At 42.4% G+C, this 13865-nt stretch overlaps 1 protein-coding gene across 2 annotated transcripts in view; it reads left to right on the forward strand.

Moving 5' to 3' along the window:
• LOC121543866 (platelet endothelial aggregation receptor 1) overlaps positions 1 to 13865 on the forward strand; it is a 55714-nt gene that overhangs the window by 34714 nt on the left and 7135 nt on the right. For both annotated transcript variants that reach the window (XM_045217260.1, XM_045217261.1), the window contains exons 2-10: positions 6700 to 6810; positions 7074 to 7175; positions 7277 to 7377; positions 7636 to 7728; positions 10952 to 11198; positions 11641 to 11746; positions 11916 to 12052; positions 12287 to 12499; positions 12673 to 12847. In XM_045217260.1, coding sequence (XP_045073195.1) covers positions 6704 to 6810; positions 7074 to 7175; positions 7277 to 7377; positions 7636 to 7728; positions 10952 to 11198; positions 11641 to 11746; positions 11916 to 12052; positions 12287 to 12499; positions 12673 to 12847 — 1281 coding nt within the window. In that variant the 5' untranslated portion in view covers positions 6700 to 6703. The remainder of the gene's footprint in view (positions 1 to 6699; positions 6811 to 7073; positions 7176 to 7276; positions 7378 to 7635; positions 7729 to 10951; positions 11199 to 11640; positions 11747 to 11915; positions 12053 to 12286; positions 12500 to 12672; positions 12848 to 13865) is intronic.

The raw sequence follows: 13865 nt of genomic DNA on the forward strand, positions 1-13865 counted from the left end.
TCATTCAAGGGTTTTTCTTTATTTTTACTATTTTCTACAATGTAGAATAATAGTGAAGACATCAAAACATATAACACATATGGAATCATGTAGTATCCAAAAAAGTGTTAAACAAATCAAAACATATTTTATATTTGAGATTCTTCAAATAGCCACCATTTGCCTTGAGCACTTGTTGGCTGCTTTTCCTTCACTCTGCCGCCCGACTCATCCCAAACCATCTCAATTGGGTTGAGGTCGGAGGATTGTGGAGGTCAGGTCATCTGATGCAGCACTCCATCACTCTCCTTCTTGGTCAAATAGCCCTTACACAGCCTGGAGGTGTGTTGGGTCATTGTCCTATTGAAAAACAAATGATAGTTCAACTAAACCCATACCAGATGGGATGGCGTATCGCTGCAAAATGCTGTGGTAGCCATGCTGGTTAAGTGTCCCTTGAATTCTAAATAAATCACAGACAGTGTCACCAGCAAAGCACCCCCACACCATAACACCTCCTCCTCCATGCTTTACGGTGGGAACTACAAATGCTGAGATCATCCGTTCACCTACACTGCGTCTCACAAAGACACGGCGGTTGGAACCAAAAATCTCAAATTTGGACTCCAGACCAAAGGACACATTTCCACCGGTCTAATGTCCATTGCTCGCGTTTCTTGGCACACGCAGGTCTCTTCTTATTATTGGTGTCCTTTAGTAGTGGTTTCTTTGCAGCGATTTGACCATGAAGGCCTGATTCACACAGTCCCCTCTCAACAGTTGATGTTGAGATGTGTCTGTGACTTGAACTCTGTGAAGCATTTATTTGGGCTGCAATTTCTGAGGCTGGTAACTCTAATGAACTTATCCTTTGCAGCAGAGGTAACTCTGAGTCTTCCATTCCTGTGGCGGTCCTCATGAGAGCAGTTTCATCATAGCGCTTTATGGTTTTCCATATTGACTGACCTTCATGTCTTAAAGTAATGATGGACTGTAATTTCTCTTTGCTTATTTGAGCTGTTCTTACCATAATATGGACTTGATCTTTTACTGAATAGGGCTATCTTCTGTGTACCCCCGTACCTTGTCACAACACAATTGATTGGCTCAAACACATTAAGAAGGAAAGAAATTCCACAAATGAACTTTTAAGAAGGCACAACTGTTAATTGAAATGCATTCCAGGTGACTACCTCATGAAGCTGGTTGAGAGATTGCCAAGAGTGTACAAAGCTGTCATCAAGGCAAAGGGTGGCTATTTGAAGAATCTCAAATATAAAATAGATTTAGATTTGTTTAACACTTTTTTGGTTACTACATGATTCCATATGTGTTATTTCATAGTTTTGATTTCTTCACTATTATTCTACAATGTAAAACATTGTAAAAATAAAGACAAGCCCTGGAATGAGTAGGTGTGTCCAAACTTTTGACTGGTAGTGTATATTTCTGATTTGCAAAAAACCTGAATGTTTCTGAAAGTATGAATTTGAAATATTGGGTGTGGGGTGGTGTGTAGTTGTTCCATCAAGTCCCCATTCTTCCAATCGGTTGTTGATGGTGCCTACTCCCTTTGCCCCCACACCCATCCACCCAACATGTGGCATTACAGCGACTAGGGAGTGTGTGCCAGCCTAGCTGTGGTCGAAGGAGCCGAATCTCTCATGCGCGCCAAGAAGAAATCCCAAATGCAAAGGATTATGGGTTTTATATCCAGTTTACAGTAACTGTGTTGTTTTAATGGGGGGAGAGGGGGTGGGGTATAATGCTGCAGAGTCAGGACTATAGGCTGTGGTTAGAGTGACACATCAAGCTCTCCATCTTATTCACTCCAACTGGCAATGCCTGTCAGTGCCAGCTTGAGAGCACATTTATGGATTTGTTATTCTTACTGTTGACATGTAAATTGATGACACAAAGTCTAGAGCTTGAAATTGTTATATTTTTCCTAAAAAGGCGCTTTTGATACCACTAATCATGGGAATTGACAATCAGAATCATTCAGTCAATTATATCATGTTGACAAGTTTTGGTTGTTACGTTACATTTAAGTCATTTAGCAGATGCTCTTATCCAGAGCGACTTACAGGAGCAATTAGGGTTAAGTGCCTTGCTCAAGGGCACATCGACAGATTTTTTCACCTAGTCAGCTTGGGGATTAGAACCAGCGACCTTTCGGTTACTGGCACAACACTCTTAACCACTAAGCTACCTGCCGCCAGTGATATGCATGGAAAATCATATATGATTTAGCTGAAGCTACAATCTATCATGAAAACAGTGCAGCTGGTAACATTGACCTTTGATTGGTTTTTATTACATTCTAAGTATCATAGAATCATATATAGGAGTTGGCTGTTGAATTGATATCGACCTCATTACAATGTGTTGACGCTTAGCGCATCTTTTTTGTGCAGTGCACACTTGCAGAATGCAATACTGAAGTGAATAAACTGTTTTCCTGTGTTATTTTTCTCTCTTTGGCTTCAATAACTTGGAACATTTGGACATTTAGAAGAAAGCATTATGAAATGGTATTCATATTATTGAGCATGTAACATTATTCTAGCATTTTACAATGCCAGGAGATTCCCAGGAGGAACTTTGAGAAATGACTGTGAACTTGAGACTTCATATTGTGTAGCCTCGTTTCTTAGTCTGTCTTAGATATTGCACCCCTCTACATGAAAATCGAGTTATGCTTGGCATCCCTCTCTCCTTCTCCCTCCTTTCCTCCCTCTCTCTCTTTCTTTCTCTCTCTTTCTTTCTCTCTATTTCTTTCTCTCTCTTTCTTTCTCTCTCTCTCTCTCTCCCTCTCTTCTCCTTTTCTATTTTCTCTTTCTCTCTCTCGCTCTGTCACCAATCCACAGCCAATGTGTTTTTCTCTCAATTGTATTTTCCTTTGCGACGCTCTGTTCCAAAGAGTGACTCATATTTTCTACCTCAATTAACGTTTCAACCCCAAAGAGAGAGAGGAGTAGAGGGGAGGGAAAAAGGCAAGCAACATTTTAAACAGTGCCATGTGCAGTGTCTAGGATTTCACCATTTACTGACAGTATAAAACAAACTCTCTACTCTTATTTAAGGAGCTTGTTATCCAATAGCGACCATTAAGACCCCACCCCACTCAGGACTGGATTGTCTTGGAAGAGAAGACGATTTAGGATGCTCAGTAAATGTGAATTAATGCTATTGCATGCATATTGCATGGTTCAAATGATGGTTCAAATGATGGTAAAGATGATATAATAATAATAATAGTCATAATTATAATAATAATAATAAAAGATGAGCATGGAGTTTCAGTAAGTTTGTGTGAGTAGCCTCCAGAGCTGTCATTAAATGAACTGTGAATGCAATCTGCACAGTTGGTTGTCATATGTGTTGAAACCAAATCAGATATTTTTCCTTAGTCTCATTTCTGAGGCTTTTGCAAGACTCATGACTGAAATTGAATGTTAATAACATACATAAGAGTGTCTCAGTTTTGCAAGATTCATGTGACACGAGTACATCTGTTTTCATTTAGGCCTTGTTTTCATTTAAGTCACTGTGCAGTTCTGGAAAAAGCATTGTGGGGCCTTTTTAAACATTAGGACATTCTCCAGTTGGTACGATCTGCACACGCGTGGGCCACTTGTTTAGTTCTGGGGCGCTTGACATTGTGAGCCAAGACGAGTCCATTGAATTAGAGAATATACTCAGATACTATAAATAGTCTCTCTGTACTCGTTTCAACGTATGGGACTCATTTTGTGCATGGAACGTTTTAAGAACATGAAAAACAAATGAGCTGTCAATGAAAGTATTAGAAAGTGTGTGTGTGTGTGTGTGTGTGCGCGTTATACTGTGTATTCCTATCCTCTATTGTTTTATTGGGCCACATGAAAGTCCAATTGAGATGGTCTGCTTTGCTCATTGAAACAAAGTGTTCTAGTGCAGGCTGCAGCATTAGAGGTCCAGAACCACCTCTGTACCATTCAAGGCACATAGAGATGTAGCTCTGGTCCAGACTACACCCTGTACCAGACTACACCCTGGACCAGACTACACCCTGGACCAGACTACACCCTGGACCACAGCTAATAGATATGTAGAGCCAAATCTGGTGCCCATCTACACTTATCACGTGTAACATAATAAATATATTTTGCCATCTGTGTATGTTTTTATCTTACGTTGATTGCATGAAGCAACACCGAAGAAGAATCTAGATTTTTATAAAAGATGATGGAAAAAAGATGATGAGGAAAATGCTAATAAGCTGAAGTGTACTCTCAGCAGGAAAGGCTTGGGCAGGAATCAATAATCAACCCACATGTATGGGTGGAGTAGCAAAAAAAAGCCTACTTTTTGGGGGGGAGGACCTGAACCCTTTTACCTCTCAGAGCAGGGGTCTGCTACCTACTTACCAGTTATGTCTGCCGACCTACCGTTCAATTTAAAGGTAACCCAAACATGTAATGTGAACTGCCGCTGACCTTAACTTCAGTCAGAACTCTGTCTCTCTTCACGTCTGCACTCATTAAACCGACACTCTCTTTCTCAGCACTTAAGAATTCCCATGCGGTTTCAAGGCTTTGTCTAATGAAGCTCAATTAAAAAGAAAAAAGGTAAATAAAAATATTTACCCCAGTCCAATAAAGTGGCTGCTAAAGTCAATTGCTCCTCTTAATAAAAACCATATGCCTGTTCTTATAAGATTCTGTTTTTGTGGTGCAGCTTTTTAAGGCGTTAGAGTGTGTGCTAGAATGTATATTATCTCCTGACACAGAAGACAGGAGGGTTGTGAGGGGTGATATATCAAAAGCAGCAGATCAGTGAATGTACATGATTTATGTTACAGGGAGCATTTGCCAAATCAAGTCATAGCTACAGCTGTAGGTTTAATGTGACTGCTGGGGTGTGGCTGCAGTTTGTTTGTTACTTTGATTATGAAAATGCTTTGGCTGAAGCCCCTAAAAGGGATCCTAGCATGGCATTGTTGAAGAACCACACCATTACGTTGTGAGGGGAGGAAGAGACCTTGTGAAGGGCTAGGCCTACGCCTTGTTGTTCCTCTCTTTGCTTGACTGAACAAAACTGCTAAATATCTCCTTTGGAATAGTCATAGAAATAGTTGAATACCCCAAGCTCTTTATTTCATGCTTGTTGGTGACATGAGAAGCTATAGGACACTAACTCTGTCAGGGGGACTTATTACAAAAACAGAAGGGAATAAATAGCCTTGACCAATTCTATGTCAACATCAGTCCATCCTCCAAAGACCATCCCTTTCCCACGATGAGGGGAATGGCCCTTCAGTCGACCCATGCTATAGTGTTCCTGAACTTCCCAAAATGTCCATGAGAGTTTTGGGGGAAAAATACCACTTTCTCTGTGCCGGCCTCCCTGCAGCTCCCTGAGAGCCTGCTCCGGTCCCCATCACTAGGCGTTCCCCTGGGTCTGCGTTTTGATTGGATCCAGATGGTGTGAGTGTGGAAGGGGACATGGCGGAAGAGTGTGGTCTTCTCTCCAGCTCTGATTGATAATAGCTAGGATGGTAGCTGAAGTCGCATTCCTCTCCCCAATCCATTTCTGTCTCTCTCTCTCTCGCTCGCTCGCTCACTCGCTCTTTCTCACTCTCTCAGATTCAGTGGTGGAAAAAGTACCCAATTGTCATACTTGAGTAAAAGTAAAGATACCTTCAAAGAAAATGACTCTAGTAAAAGTGAAAGTCACCCAGTAAAATACTACTTGAGTAAAAGTCAAAAAGTATTTGGTTTTAAATATGCTTAAGTATCAAATGTAAATGTAATTGCTAAAATATACTAAATAATTTCAAATTCCTTATATTAAGAAAACCAGACGGCACAATGTTTTTTGTATTTTTTTCGGATAGCCAGGGGCACACTCCAACACTCAGACATAATTTACAAACGAAGCATTTGTGTTTAGTGAGTCCGCCAGATCAGAGGCAGTAGGGATGACCAGGGATCTGGATTAGTGTGTGAATTGGACAATTTTCCTGTCCTGCTAAGCATTCAAAATGTAAGTTCTTTTGGGTGTCAGGGAAAATGTATGGAGTAAAAAGTACATCATTTTCTTTAGGAATGTAGTGAAGTAAAAGTAAAAGTAGTCAAAAATATAAATAGTAAAGTACAGATACCCCAAAAAACGACTTAAGTAGTACCTTAAAGTATTTTTACTTAAATACTCTACACCACTGCTCAGATTCCTCTGTTCTAAGATGCCATATGGGGAGAATAGGGTGCGCGACAGGGAGGGTTTGGGTAAACGGCTCAATGCTGGCCCGCTGCCTTACCTCTGCTTTGTGTTTAATGAACTCTTTTACAAGGGGTAATACTTACCATGCTTTATAGGTGCTGAGAATATCATTCGATTCCCCTTGGAGTGAAACTACGGGAAGGTTTCAGAGAAATGTTCATATTCTTTACATTGTGAAGTGTTTGATATCTTTGTAATTCAGATGGCGGGCTAAAAGCGGACAAGTATCAGTTTAACAAAGCCAGTATGATTTGATTTGCTGTATAATTAGAAAATAAAAAAGATAGGTATTTGATTATCCCCTATCCTGCTAATAACCTGATCCTTAATAACCCTCTCCTCAAATGTCGGTCCTCATGCTTTCGATCTGTAGCCTATTATCACTGCTATTTCTCCCATAGATAGGCATTATAAATATCCTCCATAACCTTTTTCCTCTCTTTCTCTCCTCAGGACCATGCAGTCACTGCAGACCTGTACCGTCCTGCTGGTTCTGAGTGTTCTGATTGGCCTGTCCTGGTCTCTGAACCCAAGCGATCCCAACGTGTGTAGCCTATGGGAGAGGTAAGTCATTTCATTGTACCAGAATAGAAGAGAGCACATTTTTTGTTTATACTGTTTAGTGTGTGAGAAATAAGTAGAAGTAGCAGCAGGTTTCATTATAACTAACTTGTTGTTCGTTGTTGCACTTATCATTGAATATGTAGCACTTGGCTCAAAATATGAACTTCAGGTTGTCTCAACTCTAGACCATGATGGGTCCGTTCTGTCAATGTATTGCATTTGCCTATTATTATGTCTTGAGTACATTTTGTCCTTTCATGCAGCTTCACAACCTCAGTGAAGGAGTCGTACGCCCACCCTTATGACCAGGTGACAGAGGAACCTTGCTCTGAGCCACGCACCTCCTACAGATGCACCCGTCACAGGTAACACAGTCTGCCGACTCACTTCCTGTTTACTTCCTGGTTCTGTCCATAAGGTCAGGGGGTAACAGGAAGTATTCTCTATTTGACTTTGTGTTGGCCAGGATCACCTATAAGACAGCATACAGACAGGCGGTGAAGATGGACTACCGCCTGAGGTACCAGTGTTGCCCTGGCTACTACGAGAGCAGAGACAAATGTGTCCGTAAGTTTAACGCCATAGCTTTTCTTTATTACCATATCAAAGCTAACTTAGAAGATTCATCAGTAGCATTTCAATTAATTAAATATAGACATATTTTGCCATTGATTTCTAGAATTCATCCTATTTTGTGCTTGGTTGCTGAGTTGGTTACATTCTGGAAAGTTGACATGCATGACTTACATATATACTGTTCTTTATACTCTCCACCGACCTTCTAGTCTACTAAAGAGTGTGTTTGTGTGTGTTTTTCATCACTAGCCCGCTGTACTAAGGAGTGTGTCCATGGGAGATGTGTTGCTCCAGAGCGCTGCCAGTGTGAGGGAGGCTGGCGTGACGACGACTGCTCCAGTGGTGCGTTACATCAACACACACACACACACACACACACACACACACACACACACACACTGCAGGATATGACAGGTGACCATTACTCAAAAACTGATCCTCACACACAACACTCAGTCACACATAGGGCTTTCCAATGGAAACAGCAAGGGACCATTACCAAATAAACAGTGATGCGTCATTGAAGTAAGCCACAGCCCAGAAAACTGTTTATTAGACCAGGAGGACACTATGTCCCACTGCCTCCCCTTCCTGCCACTTGCCATTTTGTACTACATCAAGTATGTAACAGTGTATACTGTGTATACTGCATGGTTAGACCCAGGGCCCGGGATGTAAATCAATATTTTCCATATTCTGCAAGTATACACTTTTGGAATCAAATGTAAAAAAAGGTATAGTTTGCATATTAATTAAAATAGCTTTATCTTAGCACATGATTAATGTTTTACATTTTATTTATCCCAGAAATATTTTATTAACCCAGAAACTCCCAGTTAATCAATGCCAGTGTTCTTCTGAACTCAACCAGGACACTAGTACAGTGCTGAATAGAGGGCGTAACTTAAGCTGGTGGTGTATGATGCCTTCAGAGGGGATGATGGGAAGGGGAAATGGAAAATGTTACCCCTCTCCCTATTTTTCCTCACTCTCCTTCTCTCTCTGGGTAAACGAGTGCTGGCCTTGGCACCATACTGCTGAGGCCTATAATAAAGCTCACTGGCAGAATAAGAGCTGACACAGATGCCTGTGTGTTGAGCTAGCTGTGGGAAATGAGAGAGAGGATGAGGTTTAGCACTGAGAGCTGAGAGAAAGACAAGAGGAAGAGGGAGAGCGCTAGAGACAGAGAGAGAGAGAAGTGGACAGAGACAACGAGAGATGAAGAAAGAGATAATTAAATAAATGTAGTTTAATAAGAGGTCGTTGGGGAAGAGAGATTGTGATGGAATAGTTTATGTTGGGTGAGGTTGGGGGGTTTAGATACAGAAAAGATGACTGGTTGAGTTTTGATGCTTAAGAACAGAGTGATATACTCTAGAAGGGTGTGGGGGAAAGAAGGGTGTGGGGGAAAGAAGGATGTGGTTCAGTTAGATATGTGGGAGATAATGCTGTTGTTGGATGCAGACGAGACCTCCACCACCACTCGGACAATACACTTGGGGAAAGAGAGGAATTTTCCCACCATATCTTAATGCATTCCATTTACAGTACAATGGAGACTTGCCATTTTAAAGAGCGCATCAATCGAAAAAATGTCACTTTACATTTACATTTTACATTTTAGTCATTTAGCAGACACTCTTATCCAGAGCGACTTACAGTTAGTGAATAAATATACAGAGAGAGAGAGAGAGAGAGAGACAGAGAGAGAGAGAGAGAGAGAGAGAGAGAGAGAGAGAGAGAGAGAGAGAGACTTTAGAACCTTGATCAGATATAAACACACACATGGACCATTTCTGTGAGAACAGGTCTGGGTTCTGTTATAAGCTGGGTAAGTGCAGAGGCTTGGGCACAGCCAGCTGGTCCTAGCACAGCTATTCAAAGCCTAGGTGTCCAATCCATCACGTTTCACTCACCCACACTCATGGCTGGCCTTGTCAGGCCTGGACTATGATAGCAGATAGTAGAAGGCCTAGTAAACTGCAGGTCCTTTACTAAATCTCCATTGCCGTCCTGGAGAACGCCTGTGTAAACATTATTGCTGCTCTAGCTGAGCTTCCCATAACTCAATGTGACACACACTCGAACTGCAACCTCTCAGCGTCTCTCGCCCACACGGAATGAGTAAATGTTTGATTAATTTAAACAAAGAAAATAGAAAAGGGTCCTGTTCTGAGTTAGAGTAATAAACATGTCTCTGCTATGTGGTAGTTTTAGCTCTAAACCCTAATTTGGCCATACTGTACCCTCCATTTAATTGTCAAAGAAGTCCTGCTTGAAACTGTGACACAGTACATACTGTATGTTACTGAAGGAAAGAGAGGTGGGTGGAAGATCTCATTATAAACTACGTAGAAAGGGTACAGTTCCTGTAGAAAATGTGTGTGCTTGCTTCAGCTGTCTAAAAGTATTTTTTATCATAGTGGAAGTAGTAGTAGTTTTTACTGCAGTAGTAGTTGTGACTGAAGCAAGCACACTAGAATCCATATAGAACAGTACGATTTGTTTGTGATCATTCACACTGTATGTCATTCCCCACAAACCTCAATGAGACAATGAAGTATCAATCCATCATTGAATGGTTGTCATCATGATTGTGGGGCGGCAGGTAGCTTAGTGGTTAAGAGCGTTGTGCCAGTACCCGAAAGGTCGCTGGTTCTAATCCCTGAGCCGACTAGGTGAAAAACCTGTCGATGTGCCCTTGAGCAAGGCACTTAACCCTAATTGCTCCTGTAAGTCGCTCTGGATAAGAGCGTCTGCTAAAATGTAAATGTAATGATAGTTAGTGAGATCATCACTTGTGTGCAAAGCTTCAGTTACATCACCCATATTGGATATCTTTTTTTCCCTTGAATGGGGTTTGCGCCCCAGTCAGTCCACGTTATTGATGAGACATTGGAGGAGTCAGTGTGTGTCCATGTGGGATCCTGGTTTTCATGGAATCAGGAATGATCCCCCTGACGCTCTTTAACTCTGATTGAAATCTAAACCTTGTGCGATTCACCGGTTGGCGATAACCACCGGAGCCATCCCGAAAGGCCACTCTAAAATTCCCAATTTGAATCATCCATCTTGTTGGCTCCATGCAAATCGCCCTGTCAATCGTAAATCACAAGTCGGTAACATGAGATTCTGGAGCTAGTAGGGCTAGAGTTGGACATTGACTATGTCTCTGTTTGTTGGAAATTCATGACTATACATGGATAGATATATTGTCCCTGGGGGAATGATCTTTACCATTGTCTTCTACTCTGGTTCCCGTGCTGTTGTTTTTGGGTTGAAACATGACAGTCCCAGTGGTCCAAATGGAATAGAATATAATTGGATTTGTTTTTGTTCATGTGCATTGCAATGAAATCACATACAGTATACAGTGTATCACCATGCAACTACATTAGGTTAATATAAGGAAAACCTCCTTCAGAGATATCAGATGGAAAACAATGTACACTGGTCCACTAGTCCACTGGTTTATCCATACATGTATATGATTACATATATTTTGTTGCATGGGGTTTATTTTTTGATGTGTCTGTTATCATCTGTGTCTGTGTGTGTCTTCCAGCCTGCGATGACAAACACTGGGGTCCAGGTTGTGGTCAGCTGTGTAAGTGTGAGAACGGTGGCCTGTGCAATCCTGTGACCGGTACCTGCCAGTGTCCTCCAGGCTACATTGGGCGCCGCTGTGAGGACCCCTGCCCACCAGGCACCTTTGGCAAGGGCTGTCTTCAGAAGTGCCAGTGTGGAACTGGGGGTTCCTGTGATAAAGTGACCGGAGAGTGCCTGTGTCGAGAAAGTTTCACTGGGACATTGTGAGTAGTAGAAGTAACACTCTCTCAAATAGGCCTACAGCTATATGTATAAATATAAAGTAAATTGTATGTTAAGGTTGGAAAGACAAAATGCGGGGGCAGTAGACTAATTGTTATACCATATCCTATGGCCTTATTCCATCCTTCCAATGCAGGAAAAGAGCCCCTCTTGAAACACTAGGTTAGAGCATGAGTCATTAGTTACAGCCTGTGTTTTAGATGCCCTTGAGGATGAGTAGAGAACTACTAGCTATTAGTGGAAACTCTTTATATGAGGCAGCTGCCAATGTCAGAAAACCGCACAGCACTCTAACAGTCCAAGGACCACCCACCAAAAATGTGTTGTTCCGTGACCCAGGAAGCAAACTTGTACCCTAAATTAAAATCTCTACACAACCTGAGTTGACCTGCCACTCAGAGTTATTTCCTCCATGTTCCTCAGCTGTGAGAAGGCATGTCCAAGGAGTCGATGCCCGCTGCGATGCCCATGCCAGAACGGGGGCATCTGCCAGGGGAAGGGGATCTGTGCGTGCCCCCCTGGGTGGACGGTACGTTTCCTGATCCCTACACTGACTCAAACACAGCATCAGTGGGTCAACATGGAAATCTTTGTCTTTTGAGGTTATCAATCTGATCCCTGTTTTAATGTCATCGTACTATGTTCACTCTCTCTATTTCTCTTTCTCTCCTCTCTCTCTATCTCTCCCTCTCTCTCAGGGTGAGGTGTGTACAGAGCGCTGTGCAGAGGGCAGGTATGGTCCTAACTGTGCCCAGGAGTGTGTTTGTCACAACAGGGGCCACTGCGACCCTGAGACAGGCCAGTGCCAGTGTGCTGAAGGCTTCACTGGAAACAGGTGTGTGTGTTTATCTAACTCACTGCAGTAGAGACATATATCTGCAATATACTCAACCTGCACCCATGGTTGGGTCTAAGTTGTTTATATCATACAGTTCATGTATCTTTCCTTCCGAATATTAAATAAGATCCATATAGAATAGTTTCTGATACAGTTCAAGCCAGAGATATGTTATTCCACTTTGGTTTCGGAACATGTCCTGATTTGTGTGTATGTGTTGTATCTCCACAGGTGCAGTGAGGAGTGTCAGGTGGGTAGTTACGGGCGGGACTGTAAGGGTTTGTGTGACTGTGCCAACGGGGCTCGCTGCTATAACATAGATGGAGGCTGTCTGTGTGAGTCTGGCTTCAAAGGACCCCAGTGCAGAGAGAGGATGTGTACGCACGGCACCTATGGCCTTCACTGTGAACGCACCTGCCTCTGCCACGATACACACACACTCAGGTATGGATCAACAAAGGGTACACTGCCACGCATAACAACTCACACACATACACACACACACAAACCCATAATAGTTTTAAAATGATTTTGTTGTTTATAATTCTTAGATTAGTTTAATTCCGTATTAATTGTGCTCACCCATGTGACCATATTTTCCTCTGTACATTGGCCAGCTGTCACCCACTGAAAGGCGAGTGCACGTGCCAGCCAGGCTGGGCGGGGCTTTACTGCAACGAGACCTGCTCCCGTGGTTACTACGGCCATGGTTGCCTGGAGCCCTGCCTGTGTGTCAACGGAGGGGTGTGTGACAGTGTGAGCGGGCGCTGCCACTGTACCCCTGGGTACACGGTGAGTGATTAGGACGGGCAGAACTGAATGGGGCACAGGATGGCACTGACAATAACTAAAGTATAATTTATTTGGGTTATTTACTTAAGATAATATACAGTGGGGAAAAAAAGTATTTAGTCAGCCACCAATTGTGCATGTTCTCCCACTTAAAAAGATGAGAGAGGCCTGTAATTTTCATCATAGGTACACGTCAACTATGACAGACAAATTGAGATTTTTTTTCTCCAGAAAATCACATTGTAGGATTTTTTATGAATTTATTTGCAAATTATGGTGGAAAATAAGTATTTGGTCACCTACAAACAAGCAAGATTTCTGGCTCTCACAGACCTGTAACTTCTTATTTAAGAGGCTCCTCTGTCCTCCACTCGTTACCTGTATTAATGGCACCTGTTTGAACTTGTTATCAGTATAAAAGACACCTGTCCACAACCTCAAACAGTCACACTCCAAACTCCACTATGGCCAAGACCAAAGAGCTGTCAAAGGACACCAGAAACAAAATTGTAGACCTGCACCAGGCTGGGAAGACTGAATCTGCAATAGGTAAGCAGCTTGGTTTGAAGAAATCAACTGTGGGAGCAATTATTAGGAAATGGAAGACATACAAGACCACTGATAATCTCCCTCGATCTGGGGCTCCACGCAAGATCTCACCCCGTGGGGTCAAAATGATCACAAGAACGGTGAGCAAAAATCCCAGAATGGGACCAAAGTAACAAAGCCTACCATCAGTAACACACTATGCCGCCAGGGACTCAAATCCTGCAGTGCCAGACGTGTCCCCCTGCTTAAGCCAGTACATGTCCAGGCCCGTCTGAAGTTTGCTATTTGGATGATCCAGAAGAGGATTGGGAGAATGTCATATGGTCAGATGAAACCAAAATATAACTTTTTGGTAAAAACTCAACTCGTCGTGTTTGGAGGACAAAGAATGCTGAGTTGCATCCAAAGAACACCATACCTACTGTGAAGCATTGGGGTGGAAACATCATGCTTTGGGGCTGTTTTTCTG

This window comes from Coregonus clupeaformis, unplaced genomic scaffold, assembly GCF_020615455.1.
Source record: "Coregonus clupeaformis isolate EN_2021a unplaced genomic scaffold, ASM2061545v1 scaf0985, whole genome shotgun sequence".
In the NCBI taxonomy this organism is placed as follows: Eukaryota; Metazoa; Chordata; class Actinopteri; order Salmoniformes; family Salmonidae; genus Coregonus; species Coregonus clupeaformis.